The sequence below is a fragment of the Pholis gunnellus genome (assembly GCF_910591455.1).
Source record: "Pholis gunnellus genome assembly, chromosome: 10".
In the NCBI taxonomy this organism is placed as follows: domain Eukaryota; kingdom Metazoa; phylum Chordata; class Actinopteri; order Perciformes; family Pholidae; genus Pholis; species Pholis gunnellus.
This window is the reverse complement of record NC_136537.1, coordinates 9013359-9032943: the sequence shown is the minus strand read 5'-3', so window position 1 is coordinate 9032943 and position 19585 is coordinate 9013359. Positions and strand designations below refer to the sequence as shown.

The 19585-nt window shown below is 43.7% G+C and overlaps 1 protein-coding gene across 1 annotated transcript; it reads right to left on the bottom strand.

The window, feature by feature from the left end:
* Positions 1 to 8051: 8051 nt before the first annotated feature.
* dctn4 (dynactin 4) lies at positions 8052 to 17605 on the bottom strand. The gene is made up of 13 exons (XM_079167059.1): positions 17434 to 17605; positions 16748 to 16818; positions 16415 to 16593; positions 16177 to 16220; positions 15647 to 15754; positions 14300 to 14373; positions 13471 to 13583; positions 13282 to 13391; positions 13115 to 13188; positions 12780 to 12834; positions 12202 to 12309; positions 9823 to 9920; positions 8052 to 9624 (listed from the first exon to the last, which is right to left on the bottom strand). Exons 1-13 carry the CDS (start codon positions 17566 to 17568, stop codon positions 9402 to 9404), a joined length of 1392 nt encoding a protein of 463 aa, XP_079023185.1. The 5' UTR covers positions 17569 to 17605; the 3' UTR covers positions 8052 to 9401.
* Positions 17606 to 19585: the final 1980 nt, after the last annotated feature.

The window sequence follows — 19585 nt, the reverse complement described above, 5'->3', positions numbered from 1 at the left end:
CATGGAATCAGCCATTCAGGATGCCCAACGTCAACTAGGAAGGTATGTGGCAGAGGTTGAAGAACACATGCCAAAAAGAAATGGGTTCAGCTCAGGTTATTTGACTGCGAAACTAAAATCATACTGTCACAACACAAGGCGCTGCAGCAGAATATGATACTGTTTACTTTCTCACTAGTGAGGGACTAAAGCCAGGGTACAATGTTCGACAGAGCATCCAGAAAGAAAACAGAAAAAACTCCGCCCATTAAAGCATTCCTGTGCAGACTAAACAGTCACAGGGTTGAATTAAAAAATGGATTAAAAAAAAACAAAGACCGTAAGTAACATCTTTGGCAATGCCGTGTTATTTGTAAACTCATCGGGTATTGATATAACAGCCATGCCAGTTATGAGAGTTTCCCCGGAGACAGATCCAAATATAAACTGAATATTGAAATACACGCCTGACAATCCAGCCAGCGGCCGCCATCTGGGCCTATCCAGTTACAGTGCTGAATAAGAAAATAAGAAGATAAATAGCTTGCAGTACCAAGTTCCTGTTCAGGCTGACTCAAGAAAAAAACACCGTCTCCTGTTCCAGCCCACAGGTGATGGAGCCAGTGTAAGAGCTCACTCATAAATTCAGCACCACGGCCCTTGAGGTGTCTGAGATTTGGGGGGTCTTGATTGAGGGGATGTTTGACCTTCTGGTCCGGGCTCTCTGGCTCCAGAGGGCTGTTTTAAGCATTAAAAAAGTCCTGCCATGGCTTCAGTTTCGTGACCCACTTAAAGGCTATGTGCTGGCACACGTGTCCTGAAAGGTTTCTCGTCTGGCAGCAGACCTGGTTTGCTTCACTACGGTCTGCCAAAGCTTAGCAACACCACTCTTATTTTTACTCCCCTCTAATTAAGGGCTGGGTGGACCATGGAGGAGAGAAAGACGGAGGGATGGACAAATGGAAAGATGGCCAGAGAAATAAAGGAAGGAAAGGAAAGGAAAGGAAAGGAGAGGAAAGGAAAGGAAAGACGTCAATAAGAGCTGTGAATAAGAGGGAGAAAATGAAAAATACATGGGGAGGGATGTAGATGATTTTGATTCTGCGCAGGAGGAGAAGGAATGCTTTGTTTAGCTTTTCATGAGGTCATGTTATGATAACCCTCACCATGAAAATATGTATGAACTCAGTGAAGTGAAGGGAAAGTAAGGCCCTTAATAATAGATCATGTTGGAAACAAGTTCCTGCTAACGGTGTTGTGCAAGCTGCACCAGAAACATGAAGTCATGGCAGTGCTCAGGCTGACACCCACATGTTGTTTTACTCGATTAAAGGAATATCTCGACAGCAACACATAAGTCTCCATGCGACTCTAATCTGTACGGGACTACACCTCAGAGGTGGTCCCTCTTTCAACAGCCAGCGAACGGAAAGTTTTTAAAAAAGAGAGATGTTGATACAGTGGAGAATGTGTTGCTCTAGCTTCAGGGCGAACAAGGTCAAGTACTCAGGGGTCAAGCTCATCCATCCTCTGGCAAACGGAGAGATGTCAGGGATGAATTACTACTGCTGCACGGCCTGGAGTGCAGTCCCATACCCTGTAGGTGTGGGTGAGCTGCTGTGTGCACAGACTTTCCATTTGGAAGCCCTATTGCTCATAGTATTGTAGATCGGATGTTGCCCGCCGACTGCCATTACCATCTTGTTCGAACACAAATGACACAGTTCACAGCCGAAGACACAGAAGAAGCCAACTCGTGTGAATTCAAATTAGCTGATGGAGAAAGTGAGATCCTATGAGGAGTCCCTGATGCCAAGTCTTAACCATTACCAGAGTATGTTGCACAGGAAAGGAGTGGCAGATGCTTCAGATTGGGCCCAGACTAAAATATGACTCTCCATTGAAGACATATTTTCTTCCCCCGGGACATCTCTCTTCCTCCCCATCCTCGATCTTTATTATTCCTCCTCCTTTTCTTTGACCTTCTTCCATCTTGCAGCCAGGTCAAGCCACGTCTACTGCACTGCAATATCACGACACTGTGTAACGTCAGATATATTGTATAAAACCAGATTTGTATCTATAGTTGTTGCTGCCGGTGGTGGCTGGATTATGTTATTATCTCAATTGTAAAATGTATTATATACCTACACGGACTCTCTTTCTCATTTTCATTCTCTCCTTTTACACACTCGCTCACCAAGTCTTATCAAAACTAAATTATAAAAGTACACATAACAGGGAGGCCTATCTAACAGCGAAGGTGGTGGAGGGGGGGTTTTGGGGGGTCTCAGATAAAGCTGTCGTGGCTCACCGAAGTGAAATTCTCCTCCGACAAAGTCAGCAGATTGACTGCAAGATTATCTTTCCTGCGTAGGCAGGAAATCAAATCTGTGAGCCCTATCAACAGGAAATTAATGAAAACAACATGGTTTAGACAAGAGCCGACAAAGCCCGGTCTACCCAGATCCTCCCAGCAGCCACTTCAACCAGCGATAAGCCTGGCAATGCTTCGGGACGTCCTGACCGTGACACACTCCTCAGTCCAATCTGTAGACAAACGGCAGCCAGACAGTCCTCAGACAGCAGATATCCTTATGTAAATATTAAATGTTTGGAAATGTCTATCAAAACACCACTGATTGTAGTCTCCATCCTCTAGTCAGGCTTCTCTGAGCTCATTTCATTAATATGTTTCTGCTTTTGAAAAGGCTCGGTTCATACGGCCTCTTAGATTACTCATTTCTACTTCACAAACGCCCTCTCTGACTACAGTTAGCTTTCCTTTAATCGCACAAACTGTGTGTCTTGATGATCTCATTATATGTTCCTTGGTTTTATGTTATTGTTTCAGCAGGGATGGCAAAGCGTAATCTGTTTTAAATTCCTTCGGCATGACTGAAATTTGTAACGTAGCCCTCTGTTCTCTGCCGACGGTGCCGGTGGGATCTTTAGTCTGACTCTGTTTCCACGGCTGAGCTTGAGTATCTCTAAAACTTTTTTTTCTACAGATGATGCTCTTATTAATTCAGTGGGTGCAAGTTCAGTGTGCAGGTGGAAAACGAGATCACTTAGGACTTAAAGATAATTAATACTGAATCAAAAATAATCCCCTCGACATCTGTGGCTGCATCAGCTGCTGGATAATTAATTATGCAGGGTATTTAATGAAACGTCACACTCCAAATGAGTTTGGCAAACAAAATCTACAAGTATTATACTAAATCATGCCAGGAAGTAACAAGTTCTCACAGGAAGCAAAACACAATAATGAACGCACAAGAGTAAAATACATAAATCTAGCAGTACTTCAACAGTTATTCAGCATGTTGTATTAGTAACACATTGACCTCAGACAGCTAGCATACTGGCTAGCTTGGTGAGCAGTAAACTGATTGCAGTGAATGAACTAAACACAAATCTCTAAACAGTTATAATAACAAGAGTGCCAACAGATAATAAGTGGGCATTTGAGGAGTGGACCTGGATTAAAAGTTCCTGTATTTATGTATATAAAACGGTGTGTTAGTGTGTGATTAGGTCTGAAAGGTTGAAGCCGAGTGGAAGTGCCTTAAACTTGCATTCCTTCTACTGGCCAGCAGGGGGCTCTGGAGGCAAAAACATGTCAGATTGTACAGAAGTCTGTAAGAAAAGGACTCTACTTCTCACCTGATTTATTACCTCTGCAAACATTGTAAACATGAGTTTATATTATCAATCGCTAGTTTCAATTCGTGTTCAATACAGCATGATATTCATTTAGTAAACTATAGTCCTATTTAGAGAAAAAGACCAAAAAGAAAAGCAGCGTATGCTTCAGGGCGTGGCTTCCCTGTGATCACAGCGTTGTCCGGTCCGGGAGTTGTCAGTATTTTCGTCTTCAAATTTAAACCCTTCCACAGTGTGTTTTCAGTTCATGAAAGTTAATTGTAACCTCTTTGGTCGCCTAAAAATGTCTTATTCAGTGTTCGGTTGTACTCAGCTCCACCCTCTCGTGTCACTTCTGGTTGCAAAAAGCCAAGATGGCAACTGCCAAAAACCAAGATGGTGACGGCAAAAACACCAAACTCAAGGCTTCCAAACGGCAGTCCACCAACCAATGTATATGTCACAGTGACTACATCCACTTCTACTATACAGTCTGTGCATATGACCCCTCATCACAGGTTAGGATGGAAACGATGTGTTGCTGTCTACTCCTCAGGTCCAACTAGAGGAGCTCTTCAGTCTGTGAAATGTGCCACTGATAGAGTCCACAACAAATCCACATCTACAGTTTGACATTTCAGATTCCTGCACGGTAAATCCAATGAAGCTCTCATCGATTTAACTTATGCTCTCCTGGGTGAAATACGGCACTGCTCAGTGATGTGTGTGTGTGTGTGTGTGTGTGTGTGTGTGTGTGTGTGTGTGTGTGTGTGTGTGTGTGTGTGTATACTGGATCTGGATTGAGGCCTCCAGTATTTGTGGTGAGTTGGTGGGTCATGTTGGACTGGGCTACCGTGGGTTTGGCTGTATGTTTGGCCTGGAACAGCTGGACAGCAGAAACCAGTCGCCTCTGTCTTCAGCGTCTATCCACAAGCTCTTAGCTGCCAGCACCGTTTCAGCCAGACCTCATGGGGCTGAGCTGCCCAAGACGCCTCCGGCTATCTACCGTCCACAATAACACAACAATAGCGCTTCTATTACAAGTGTTGCCCTAATTGAAATCCTCTATTTATTGAACTTGCATTATTGCTGGCGTGTGGCTGAATTTCTTTGGGGCATGTAATTCATTTGGGCAGCTAATGAACCTTGTTTTGGGATGGATGCTTGTAGACCACAGAGGATTATCTTGTGCTGAGCATTACTGAATTAAGATCTTAGTGTGGCAGGTGCAGAGATGCATGACTCTTTTCTGTAAATGTCAGCGGAAGTCAAGCTCGTCTCTGTTTGCTGATATAAGCAAATAAAATGATTCTTGTTCCAGGGTGAAATATCTTGTGGGTGGAATTGCACGTCCCTGCAAAGAGACCCGACGCCTATTGGAAAATTCGGGCCTCGGTGTGATTCCAACGGCATGCTCAAGTTGATCGTCAAGGTGTCAACACAACTCTGCACACTGGTGTACACAAACCATGCCGTTGAAAATCACCTCTTATTCAATTTGGGAACTTCACTGATATGCTTCCGTACAGAAAAATAGCACTATCGTATCTAGTGAATATGAAACTACAGCCAGCAGCTGCTTGACTAAGCTTAGCATAAGGACTGGAAACAGGGGTACTCAGCTGAGTACTCAGAGTCCAAACTTTAATAAAAAGAAATTCAACCTACCAGCACGTCTACAACTATCTAATTTGCACATTATATCTCATTTAAATTAAGCCATTTTGCTGTTTCCAGTCTTCATGCTAAGCTAAGCTGCGCCTCCCCGCTCCACTCTTTACTCTTCAGGGGAACAGGCCGACGTCGAATCAGGCCGGGCAGTGGCCTGTGAAGAAATATTGTATTTAAACGTTTTCCTCGAAATATTTTATCTCTTTGGGCAGACAGAACACTTTTGTGGGGTCACAACCGTTCTGACTTTGCTCTTAAGGTTTGCAAAGAGAACACTGTGACCAAATGACAGAGTACTGTATGGTGACAAATGGGGCTATCCAATGTCCGTCACTAAACTAGACTAATCCTGATTAAGTCTGATTTCATATCTACTCTGGTCTCTTCATTGAGTGGGAAAATGTGGAGCCAACAGCAGACTTCCAGCCCCTCCATCGGCTACAACGATTCCTCCCAGGGCTCCGATCTGTGGCACTGGCCTTGGCTTTCGGGATGCTGACACACTTGAGCCCTAACACACGTAATACACCCGGTGAGCAATTGAGCAAATAATAAATGAAAGCAATGAGCGGGCCTGCAGCCTGCGTGTCTAACGGGGGCTCAGAGGGGGTGTCAGGGGTCAGCTGCTTTCTCAGAGCGATCTTTTTCAAACAGATGTCCAAAGTCAACATTCCAGCTAACCTACAGCCGCCTGAATGCAGACTGAATGAAAGCGAGAAAGGAAATGGAGGGAGATGGAGAGAAAATGACAAAAGGAGCATCGTGGAACGGGTTGTTTTTTTTTTCCTCCTAAAAAGCTAATGTTTCTCAGGTTTGGCTTTCCCAGCTTTGGAAGCCCACATGTCTACAGTTATTCATCTGGGTAGACATCATCCATTACCTCTAATTAACCAGATGATGGTCTGGTGAGCATAAAATGAAGCAGGCGATTAATCACTCACAGCACCTCCAGGCCTATACTGCTCAACCTAAAAATAAGGGGGAAGTGAGAAAAAAAAAAAGAGCTCTTCGGTCTTTTTGTGCTTCTCCTTCTCATTCCCAGAGACAGGACATGTCCAAACTATTCTGGTCCACAGGCAAAAAGACTCCTCTAAGGATCGAAGGTCGAGCACCAAAAAGTCACATATACAGTAGATGTATTTTCACAAATGACAGTGTGCAGGAGTTTCCATGCCATTTAATATCGATGCACTTGACAGATCTAATGCAGAAATGCACACTGTTGTGCTCATACTGTAGCGCTGCACTGTTGATCCGTGAGAGGGGTAATAATACATGGAGAAATGATAGTCGTCCGGGCTTCCAGACGTCATGGTTTTATGAGATGGAGGGAATTTACTGGCTCTGTTGAGGTGTAGTTTTTCTCCTCTTTTGCTCGTTTGTGTCATGCTTCTTTTGTGGCTGAGCTACTGGCGGTTTTGGGGCGATGACGTAATTGTGGAAACGTCCTGGGTGCAGTTAAACTTGTAATTCAGTGAGGAATTTTTCATCTGGTCAAGGCTGGCCGGGCCTGTCGTTATAAATAAAGATGTTAGGCTTCATAAGAGGAAAACAGAGGTAGAGGAAGGACGTGAAAGCCCTTCACTAACCCACTTACTTACTCAACACCGCTGGAGAACCATATTCATTTCTAATCCCCGTAACACGGTCACAGGTCAGATTTCTGTGCTGTTTACAATTTAAAGTTCTACAAATAAGATCACGCTGTTGCTGAGCAGGAAATAATTGGGAGTCTTGATCCAGGAAAATATTATCCTGACCAGAGGAATCCAGAATTTGTCTTCCAGGCGGTGTTTTTGGAGATGATTCAAGGCCATATGCAACCCAGGCATTTTCAATCAGTCTTCCATGTTTATCTAAATTAAAGTATGGCCATGATTATATATACACGTTTAACATAGCAAGCATTTGTCTTTTTTTTTTTAATAAAATATATCTGAAGCAGGAAGCAACCAACCAGTAAGTGCAGGTACAGCACACCACTGCCGTGCACTCAGAGTCAGCTGCTGCTATCATCAGCTGTGCTTGAAGTGGGAGTCTGGGCTGCTTCAGTGGTACGGGCTGGCCTCATGTGTGCTTTATTACCTCATATTCTGTGGTGATGTATGGCTCTTACACTGGCCACTCCTCCGAGCTGTTTATATCTGCTGAAGATAAAAGAAAATCATGGCTTTATTACCCAGACGGAGTGGGTCTGTTTACACAGCAGACAGGCCTGCACCGCGTATCTGCTCGGCCTTTCCAGAGGCAATAAACTGTCCCGTGTGTGTGCAAAGCATCACTGAACAGGACCGATGTGTGTTGTATACCAAATGGTATCTGTTGGGATAAACATTCCATTATTAGCTATACTCCCAATGTTGACAGGTAGACCCTTTTATCCTCACGACCCTGAAAAAGCCAATATTGAGCTTTGCTTGGATCAGTATTCAAATGTTTCTGTCTGGATCAGAGTGTGTGGTACCTTCTCAGTCAAGTCATTACTGTAATCAGACATACGGTTTCAGCTTGTAGGGCGATTCAAGATCATACTGTAGGATGCATCACCGAAAGCTCTCTTCCAAACAAGCGCTCTAGAAACTAGTTTGCCTGCAGCGCCATCCTGTGGTGAGGATGAAAACACACCACAAGGCACAGGGAGAGTTTAAAAGGCATTGTGGGATTCAGAGTCACAATTTATGGGGGAAAAAACTCCCCACCTGCATTAAAAGTCATGTCAGCCACCCAAAAAAAAGTCAAGAGTACTGTTAAGAGTATCACATGATTTTTATTAGCCTGTACAGAAGATTAACTGTGTTGGAAGGCTCTGTTTTACTAACACACTTGCGGAACAAAAAATGACAGCAGCTCACGATATATACTGGCAGAGAGGTCAGTGAGCTCTACAAACCAGGAAAGATACATTTGATACTACATCAGAAAAAAAGATAGTGTCTCAAAACATTGAAATAATTAACACTTTGTACTGTAATGTGATCTACAGAGCTTCCTCCCCACGGTGCCAGTGAAGGTTACGGTTTGACTTAAAACGATAATAAAATGACTCAACCCAAGGAGAACCTTTCTGTTCAGAAGACAGTAGATCAGTTACTGGGATGTCATTGTCTACCGTGTGCCATACCTGCTGTAGCTGAAGCATGCGAGTTAATACGATATTACCGTCTGCAGAAAAAGGATGTTGGCGAGGATACATAAGATGAAAGTTCTGTTAGGATTTCTGATTCTGCTCATCGCTCGTGTATTCTCCATGTTATGTTAACGTGTATCAACTCACTCATCTGTCAACACGAACTTGCTATTTTCTACATATATTAAAGACCAATATTATACCAAAACAAATCCACAGCTGACGCACGGAATAGGACAAAATACTTTTGCCATTTAAGAAAATACTCTATGCAGCACAGAGACAAAACCGTTTTCACACTCGAGCAAAAAGGGGGAGGGTTAAAAACAAAACGTCTCATTTTATTAATAAGTAATATTATGTACACTGCCGTTCAAGTTTGGGACTAATTGGGGATTCTCAACACGACAGTATTCTCCCCTGGCTGGTAACACTATGGAGACACCGACTGTGTGTTGAAGTTTTTAAACACTGAGCACTTCTTTTGGTAAATAATAAGAGTTGATGTCTGAATTACACTCAAGAGTTGATGGAACGAGGAAACGCATCAACACAAGAGGCGACTCCAAACTTCTGAATGGCAGTGTGTGTACATGAGGTTCTGCTTCACACTAAAAGTGATTGTTAATGTCAGATGGTTGTGTTTAAGGTGAGGAGAATCACAATGCGGTGAAATACAGTATATAGTCATAATTTAGATAAACAAAAAAAAACTAAGAAAAGTAAACTTGATGCAGCCAGTGGTGGTTTCATGTAGTTTTATAAAGTGGGCTATAATGCAGTCGCTGCATTCTCCACCATGCATCTGGTGAAGCAACTAAAACTCTGGCACAGCGGTATGCCGAGCAGACCGCATGCAGTTCTTACACATCAATGAGCAGAATCAGAAATCATGTTAGAATTAAACTCATCCCACAGAAATTGGTTCAAAGATCTCGACACGAGGACTGTTTGATAGCAAACAGAGTATTCATGTTCAGGGAGCGAGGGGCCCCAGCCTCAGCTCTACGTGGTGCGTGAGCCAAATGGCCTCGGCGGCGGCGACGTCGCCTCCCTCCTCGCTCGGCTTGACGGGAGCAGCGAGGTTGCGGAAGTCGTGTCGGATCTTAAATGAAACGGTGACATCCGCGTCCTCTTCCTTCTGAGGGATCACTTTGATGAAGAAACCAATCTTGTTGGATTTCCTGAAGGCAACAACACTGTGGAAAGAACAGAGGGATCAGACCGAGACTTCCCTCACACCGTGTGTGTGTGTGTGTGTGTGTGTGTGTGTGTGTGTGTGTGTGTGTGTGTGTGTGTGTGTGTGTGTGTGTGTGTGTGTGTGTGTGTGTGTGTGTGTGTGTGTGTGTGTGTGTGTGTGTGTGTGTGTGTGTGTGTGTGTGTGTGTGCGTGCTTACTCTGGGTCATCCTGAAAGTCCTGGGGTTCAGCCAGTTCATCGTACTCAGCAGCAGCATCCTTCCCTGCCAAGACCAGTTCTTTGCTGGGAACCATAACCTTCAACAAAAACATTCAGTGACTTTCAGACTATTGGATGAGTCAACTTAGGCTTTAAACATTATAAAGTTTCACTGTTTTTAAGCTCGTAAATGTCAATTTGTGGGTTTCGGGGGGGGACACAATCCGCCTCAACTCAAAAAACAAAAAATTGTTTTTTCACTTGGAAGTTTGACCTTCACTGAGCAGAATGACGAACGTGCAGTTTGTCACCAGACGGCTGCTTTAAAATTCACTTGTTGAAAGCGGGACGCTTCCTGTGCTCCGCTTACATCTGACTTTAGGACGTGTGCTGTATGCACGAGCGTCGTTTTGTGACTCTTAAAGTGAACAATATTTGCATATATTCATAGATTCTGAATTTATTTTCTTTCATTCAAAGAGACAGAATTTTTAACTCTGTAATTACACACACACACACAACTTATTATTCAGGGACGAGTATTCTTATATGTCACACATGTTTTGACTGAAAATGGTTTGCAAATTATTATGGCTTTAGTTTTATACAACACATCACATTAAGCGATGTATTTATGAGATTCTAGAGTCTGATTAACACAATCTGAAAAAGGTCCAACATTGTAGAGTGAGATGTCTTTTTTCACGAGGTGTTGTATAAATACTGTGAAAGTATCAAAACATTCAATCTAGTGAGGAAACGCACACCGCCCGTATTCAGAAACTTTTTTTAAACGCTCCGTCAGGACTTCAGTACGGTTGTGATGTCACCGATAGAAGTGTCGCTAAACTCTGTAATTGGCTCACAGAGTGAGTCCCTGCCTGCAACGACCAATCAGAGCCAACTGGGCTTTATCGGGAGGGGGGCTTATTCAGACAGTCAGTATGAGAAGTTGATATTAAAGAATGTCAACATGTTCTAGTAGAAACCCAAATACAATTATGACCCTTAAAAGTAGCATATTTCTCTTGAAATTAGCAGATTTCTCTTTAAATAACATGAAATAAGCGTTTACGTTACGGTCACAATAAAGACCAAAATAATCATTTACCACTTAGTCTCCGGTCCGCCTCTTCCGAGTCCCTCTGACAACAGCTTGGGGCTCTATGGAGGACCGCTTTACTGCAGGTTTCCACTTTGAGCTTCTTAAAAGCACCACCTGCAGCTCTTTAAAGTGTTGCTGCTCCTTGCAGACTTCATGTGAAGGTGTTCCAAAAATCCAAATTGAAATACAACTCATTTATGTTTACACTAATCTCTGAACAGACAGATATCTATCATCTGGGGGCGAGAGGCTCTATTTTTGGAGTTTCGGTGTAGTCAGTCACAAGACTGGAGTTTCACTTGAGAGATAACAGGAGGACTGTTTCATCTGCTCGAACGGGATTGGTCAATACTTCTCGGCCTACAAAACGGAAATTACTTTTAAAATGAGTACATTGTGCTCTTATAGTCATCAGTGATATATGGACAGAGCTGCTCCATGAAATCAACCAAGCGGTGGTTCACGCTGCCCTCCAGGGGTTTGAATATCAGATCCCGCAGGATGACAGGAATGCACTGTGTTTGGCCACTATGTGAAAGGAAATGGGTCATGAAGACGCTCCGCTTTTTTGGCCAGGAGCTCCTCCTTACCCGGTCTGGGCCCGTGACTTCATCGCTAAAGAGGCCAAAGACAAACGGCCTGTAGGCACCGGGAGCCTCGCAGCAGCAGCTGCGGCGGCTGCTGGCAGCTCAGCGGACCGTTTAGCGCGGGAACACTCTTAGCTGTGCTCGTGACAGCTGACAGATGGAGGTAAGAATTGGACCCAACTGCTCTGCCTATAAGAAGATGCTACCTGCTACAGAAGGAACAGGCGGCGTGAATGAACAGACCGCCCTGCGCCGCAGACATACTGCTTGATAGAATATGCAATATCCTCTGTATTAGAGCCATGGTGCAGTTAAAGCTCCGCTCAGTGATGTTTGGCCACCATGTGGGGCAGAATTACTCTTGAACAAGCTGATGAACACACAGTCCTGACAGATTATTGCCTCCTAAAGTGGTTTCGCTAAACAACTGCGTGCCCAGCAGAATAACATGGACGCATCATCCCAATGAAATGTTTCTGAGTTGGGTGATAATGCTCTCCGGGATCGTCATGAAAGATTTAACATATTCGTTTAATGCAGTAAGAATTCACACCATTACTGTCTAAATCATAGAGTCGGTGTTTGGTAGTGGTCGGACCGCAATGAGTATTCAACACAACTGTCTTGATACTTGTGCGACTACAGTTTATTTCAACAAATAAAAAAGGGGAAAGTACAGTTAAATACCTTCGCTGTGCTGTTGATGTCGTCCGGATCTTCGTCCTCACAAGCAGCCAGTGTGACGTGGGTGATGTTCTCCACTGGGTTGGTCAGAGTCAGCAGCACTTGGCTCTCCTAAATAGACAGGAAGTAGAAAAACGTATCTTTCAAAGCCGATTGAGTTCACTTACAAAAGGTCTGTTTTAGACCATTTAACTCAAAACACTTATTAGAACTACGTTTTGTCCTGATTTGGGACGCCAAGTGCATTTCATCCTCTTTCTTAACCACCTCCTGTATTAGCACTTTGATCTTTAGGCCTCAGGTTGACGAGTACAAAAGCTGCAGTGTCTCCTTAGTGTCTTAAAACACAATGCATCACTCTAACCGCTGTTAGATGGTTAGTTTTAGTTTTATAGCTGGACAGCAGAGCTAACTTCCTTGTAAGACAATAAAAATAGAGATTTGAGCTCTAAAAGGGTTAGCTAGTGGCGAGTTAGCTGCGTTTCAGGGCAGGGGGCAGCATGTTACAGACTCAACAGAATACATAAAACATGCAAAAGATAAAACACTCAACATGTCCGAACCAGTGCACACACACTGACCTTCAAGTTCCGGAGATTTGGAATGGACATAATTCTCACTTCGGGGATGTAACTCCTGTAGGAGGAACAATCAATACACAGTTACACTCAAACCCACTGACAGCGTTCAACACAGCGTTCAACCACATTCACTGCCGGTTACAACGCAAGCACACCATGAACCCCTGAGAACAACGTGCTATTTGTACAGAATGGAAATGTTTTTAAGATGAAGCTACTTTTGCATGCATAATTCCTTGAACATGAGTCTGTAGTTGTATTTATTAACTTAAAAAAAAAGATCTGCATCCTCTTGAAGACACGTGTTTGGACAGAATCTGACGACCAATACTCACACAGCCACCAGCTGTATTTTAAACTTGATTGAAGTCGGGTTAAACTCTGGCTTGCTCAAGTTGTGCTCACATTTCTGGGAGGAGGAAATAAAGAAAGAAGATCATTATGTGAACGTGATCGGCCTTTTTAAAAAAAAAGGAGGATACAAGCGTGAAGTGGTACCGACCCTGCAGCGCAGCGAGCGCTTCATCAGGAGGTGTTTGTGTCTGGGGTGGAGCTGAGACGCCCCTGCAGGCTGGAAGTCGGGCTGCAGGAGCCGCTGGCGCAGCGTGGTCACTGGAAGGACACGAACAAAGCTCAGCTTCCAACTCAAAAGCCTTCGTATTGTTCAGCGAGCTCCAATCGAAACGCTTACCCTCCGGTAGGCTGATGGGCCTGGTATAACAGTCTTCAGGCAGGGGTTCCAATTCATCGAGGGCCTGGGCCGGCTCGATGGTGATCTCCTTCTGGTCCTCGCCCTCTTTTAGGCTGGTGGAGTCACACAAATACTGCCGTCAACAACCTGCTGTATCTCTCATAGTGTAAACTGAACGCAGTAAAGCTTAGTGAGATTTTCTAACGTTTACGTCAGATCACATACACGTAACGACACGTATATCTTACAGTGCCACTGAGCATTTTCTCAGCGTAAAGTAAGGCTTTAGACTGCATTCGTATGCTCTTGTAGACACTGGTTTGTACACCTTGCAAAGACTTGAGGCAGACTGAAGTGAGTTTGAAGAGACTTTGTCAGCTGAGATTTTAGACCCGGTTACTGAACGGAGACCAAATCTGCGTAATTATCTCCGAGCCCGTTTTAGATCGGACGGCGCACTCTGTCAATACAGTGCCTTTTGTCAGCCAATTCATTTCCAGACATAAAGCAGGGTCCTTGAATGCATCCTGGTGGTTTAATATAAAAGTGGTGATCGCTCACCACTGCATTACTACAAGGTGATGATGAAAATATAAAAAGGGCGACGAGCGGTTCACCGTGATGGATTCACATGTATCTCAAGCCGAGCTTCAAGGCTCTACAAATTGATTTTCATGGCACACGGAAGTTAATGAAACGACCGCTGCTGGACGGTAAGAAAGTCAATTCATCCGAGGCACCGATAACATGCGTGTCGTTTCACTATGAAGATGTGTTCCGTGTGTGGAGTCAGCAGCAGTTATGTGTATATGACGGGAAGACGACTCACGAAAGGCCAGACAGGCTGGATATGGGAGCTCCAGACCTCTGCCTCTGCAGTCGGGTTCCGAGGCCATATTTTTCCTGAGTGAATTTAGGAACAAGACAAGATCAGACATTCTGCCGAGTGACAAGAAGAGCTAAAGACAATTCATGAAATGACCTAACCTACAATGATTTTCTACAATTTTCTACTTTTAAAACACACATTTAAATTTGTCATTTAAATAAACAATAAGTAAGCCAAAAACAATTCAATTAATCTTGTGTTAAGAGACAATAACAGGAGCCTTTCTGCCCAGGATAGTGGGAGAGAATCAACTCGGACACACTGAGGGTCCACAACTTCATTAGTATGAAAATATGTTGATCTGGTCACACAGACTTAAACAAAAGTCTTCAGTTTCTTGTCTCCCTCTTATGAACACAAAGGCTCCCATTGTTTGGATCTCCATCTCGATTACCCAAGGAGACAGTCATGTGATCTGTGAGGTCACTCGGTTACAGATTAGACAGGAAGAGAGACGCAGAGAAGACAGTGCTACTGTAAAGATGAGACTATCCAAGTTGTGAAAAATACAACTCACCACCACATGAATAGTGTGTTGCTGGGGGGGAGGGGGGAGGCAAAAAACAAAATATCAGAGTGCATAAGCAAAGGAAAGGGAGAGAACAAAGAACCAGGTGAAACAAAAGCAATTCAGCAAACATTAGTGGCATTTGGTGACATGCAACAGCAACAGAAACGCATCAGTGATGGAAAACAACTGCAGGACATATCAGCTCAATGTCTGGAGATGTTTCCAACACACGACAGGAGAGACTAGTTTGCATTATTGGATGTTAACATTGTAGAAGCAGAATGAGCCAACAAGCTCAGGAAGCATGAAAACCATGTCCACAGCGGGGCAACTCACTTTAAAGAAAGTACATCTTCTGCTCCGTTCAGACGGACTAAGCAGGATTTTGTTTTCTGTTGTTTGGAAATTTCAATATGGGAGGAGAACTTTTTGAAAATGGACCCAAAAAATCGTCTCCACAGATAAAAAGCATGTTCATACTTATCCGCCCAAGTGTGGACGTGGTGTAAATCTTTTAATTCAAGGAAACACGTGAGCAGCTGAGCTGCTTTGGTTGAATGTTTGCTAATCAAATAATATCCCCAAGGCCACACACTTAGCATGTGTCATTGGTGATGTTATTGAGATTTAGTTAGAACCTCCGTATCAAATAGATCTCTCAAATGCATATAATCACAGATTACAGTGAGACGACAGCTATTTGCATTTGAAAAGGAAGAGAAGGAATACACATTTCTTTTTGAAAGGCTGAATTGGGCTCATAGGAGGTAAAGTACCGAGAACGCCAGAGGCATGCACTGTCGCCTCCTGGCCAGCTTCTTCCTGTCTCTGTCCTGCTTCTCTCTGTGGGCCAGCTGCTGGTAATACTCGATCAGCTTGTTGATCTGTGGGGAAACAAATCACTGGTCGTCAATCGACTGGTCATCAATGCCTCCTGTATTCTTTTTTTTTTATATAAACACAGTAAGTGTCCCGACACTACACATTGTTTGGTTACACAACAGTTTGACAATAACACAATAAGGCCTTACAGGCACCCTTCAAAACAATCGACTGACAAACTTTCAACTTGTGAAAAGTGCAGATAAATGATCACTAAATAGGTACAATCCTGAAAAGAAACACTATAAGTACTTTTGTGCAATAATGGTTCGTTTGTGGCGCATTTCTCGACTCGGCAACTAAGCAACCTTCTGCCTCTGGCCAGCTATGTGTGGGTGTTCACAGGCACATCTATTGATGACTTCATGGTCAGGAAGCATGTGAGCAACTTGTGAGACTAAATGACCACGGGGGGGGAACTTACCCGCTGAGTGTAAGGGTTCTCTGGCTCCTGCCATCCACCGCTGGCTGCAGTGAACAAAAATCAGACAAAACATGAGCCATAAGAAACAAATACAACGGACAACAGCTTTGAACATGTGCTGAATTAATGAGCAACTGGAGACCTAGAGCCGGACTTGGTACTGTGGATGCTTCTTACTTCTTTTTGGAAATACTTAAAATATGAGCACATTGATTACATTATTCATGTCTGCACCCACCAACTGATTTGTCAGCCATTCCCACGTCCCTGGAGGTCCAGCGACAGAAGCCACAGGCCAGGTAGTAGGCCTTCTTCATGGCCGTCTTGGTCGGATCATCGGGCAGAGGAGCTGGGATGTTGGTGGCCCGAGTAGACAGCGTGTGCATGCAACATGGGCAGTCAAAACAATTTGCACACCTGCAGCACAGATAAATCAGGAATGAATGAAAGGACAGAAACGGCGTTCATTTGATGATGCAAGGAGAGCAGACAGGTACAGAGTCAGCAGTGACCTGCAAGATCTCTATATTGTGTATGTAGCGCTCTTTAAGCACGAGCACGTCAGTCTCACCTGTTCTTTTTAAGCTTAGCCTCAGCAGAGGGCATGTTCTCCAGACAGCTGGGACAATAGTGGGAGTCCACCTGATCACCAAAAACAGGGGTTCAAGAGAGGAGTCAGTCAACCTGCGCATCCACATCTTAAACTGAATGATGTTTTTCAGGGGAATAGGATTCGTGTTTTACTGTAACGATAAGCAATCACGTGTTTACAAAGAACAATCACTGACTGGTAATCTGTAATCGCAATATGTGAGAAAGCTGAAGCGGTCTGGGTGTGGTGTCCATGACTGTGAGCCACGTTAACAAGATGGATTTTGACTGTGAAGACGTGAGCTTGGGTGAACTAATAACATATAGTCTGTACTTGTCGGACATGTTCTTTATTTATGAGCTCGGCAAATACTTAAACGTTACACTCAAAGAAAACCAAGAGCTAGCTAGCTAGCTAGCATGTCCGCCGATTTATGCTGTGCTCGAAATAACGCTAACTCCAGCGGAAGTTAAACCGTCGCTTGTAGCCAATGAGATGAGCGGACTGTTGATTGACGAGCGGCTCAGCCATACAATGCGCGAGGTGGTTGGACTAATCCCACCCACCTGTCAAAGCTACTAGCAAACCGGCTAACAACAAAGTAGCTGCTGACTAAGTTCAGCTAACAGCTAGCTTGAGGATAGTAAGGGAAAACGTCCACGTACCTCGTGAGACACACATTCCAGAGACCGTAGCTCACTACAATAGCGACAGAAATAAAGTTGGGATAGAGGGGCTCTGATCCTTTTCTCTCCACGAACCAGATAGACAACTCTATCTGGCTGCAAAAGGGACGCCATCTCTGAGCAGCTCAGCCGAGTCGATGGGCTCACTGACTGCACTCCTGCTAGTGTGGATGTCCCCGCTAGTCGTCTGGCCTTAGAGGAAACACAACGTACTCAATGTCGACCTCGTGTGGTCAATGTTGGAACTGCCAGCCTACACCCAGAGATGAACTACTCAGGGGACCAAGGCGGCAAGGGGCCCTCTAGTATTTTGTATAGTATTTTCTGGATATGAGTTTCATTATGGTTCTGTTTTGGCAAGAAGATAGACAGCCTCTCTTCATGTCCAGCATGGTTACAGCTTTCAACCGCTTCAAATATGTCTCTTAGTGACACCAAGAAGAAGCAAAATGAACAAAAAAGGTGCAAGTGATGCAGTCTTTTATGTGTCTCATAATCCATCTCATACCAGACTAGTTTTGCATGAAGTTTTTCTATTCAATATTTACAAAATATACAATTAATTTCTTTAAAAAAATTGGAACTGTAAAAGATAGTTGCATTTGGATAGGTCTTACGGTTCTGTGTTGTAAAATGTATTTCTTTAAGAAATCCTCATCGCCGCTGTGATTGTGTCCTGCTCCATAGCAGCTCCAGGGTCCGTCACTCAACTTGGGATAGTAACATATGTGAATTAATTTGTTTAAATCCCTTAAAGAGACTTAACAGATTCACAAATGTAATATGCCTTTATACTCAGGTTGTCTTGCTGCAAAAATAATGCATGTGGCCTTGTGGGACAATGCAGGTCTTCACTGAACACTGTGTAAACTATGGTCTGTGAGGAGCCCCAGCAGGAGTGGAATTAGGAACGTCAGCCACCCACAGGGCACCTGGCCAAGTACCAGCTCACCATGGCAACAGCTGATCCCAGAGAGGAGAAATGAATCATGAATAAAAAACTAAACCGACAGTTTTTCTCCTCTTTTTAGGAACGTGACGCTCATCATCTTGTATTCATTAAGGTTCAACAAAGTTCAACTCCAACAGTCTCCTTTATTCATTTATATCTCAGGCTATCTATAGCAGTGGTGGGCTGACAGAATCACAAAGTTATAGCTATTTTATAATTTAATTTTTTTTCATACACTACATGTATTCTAAATATTTGTTCCCATTAGCTTATTATCTTTTATCCAATCAGATAATCAACCCCGAGGCCTTCAGAAGTACAAGTACGATATTGTTGGCTGTCATAGTCTTCAACCAATCAGATCTTTAGTTTGACATGTTGGGCGTATTCTTTAACATGTCAGAGCCTTCTAACTGGCCTAAAAATACGTCAGCATTAACGTGCGGCTTGATTGGTCAGTGGGCTAGCGTGACTGTTGTGAAACTAGCTTGCAGAATTTTGTAGTAATAAGAATTAAAGTTTAAAGATATGTTAGACGTTTTTACGTGACATTACATTTGTTACGTTTTTTTTAGCGTTTGGTGACAATCCTAATATCTACTGCGTCTGTCGAGCGGACATTTTCAGCCCTCAAACGCAGTGAAACGTCCATGAATCGAGAAGAACTTCTTACTGGGACTGAACCGCACCGATGTACTTCATGGACCGTGGTATTGAACTCTTTGAAGAAGGAGCAGAGTTGTATCACATAGTTGTGTCAAGTTGCTGCTCAGAAATCTGTCTCTGAGTTTCTGTCCTTTATACACAGTGATAAACAAGCGTCACAACAAAGTATGGTGAGGGCTGGTACCAGGTTGAACCAGTCCTCCTTTATCTTCCTTTGAAGCGTGTTTGTTATCTGTCCTCAAAGACACACTGTGCACTGCAAGGTCACGGCTATAATGAGACAGCTAGCACCGTCTGTTTCTGTTACCAAGCATCATGAAAAAGTACAAGCATTATGCATATATCATTCTGTATCTTTCCAACAGGAGGATATACTTTTGTCTTTAAATAGTGCACAGCAGCTCCACGTGAATGCTGTGATACCAGAAGAAAACTAATAACCGTACTTGTCTACGTCGTTACGTCAGCAGAGGGCGTCATCTCAGCCAGCTGTTGCGGCCCTCCGCCCCCACA

Bases quoted from the DNA above. Each gene is read 5' to 3' on its own strand.
- dctn4 (XM_079167059.1), bottom strand. From the start codon at position 17,568: ATGGCGTCCCTTTTGCAGCCAGATAGAGTTGTCTATCTGGTTCGTGGA. The intron at 13,584-14,299 runs GTGAGTCGTCTT...TGACTCCACCAG, and splicing joins TCCAGCCTGTCTGGCCTTTC to CCTAAAAGAGGGCGAGGACC. The intron at 9,921-12,201 runs GTATTTAACTGT...TTTTTGTTGAAG, and splicing joins ACATCAACAGCACAGCGAAG to GTTATGGTTCCCAGCAAAGA.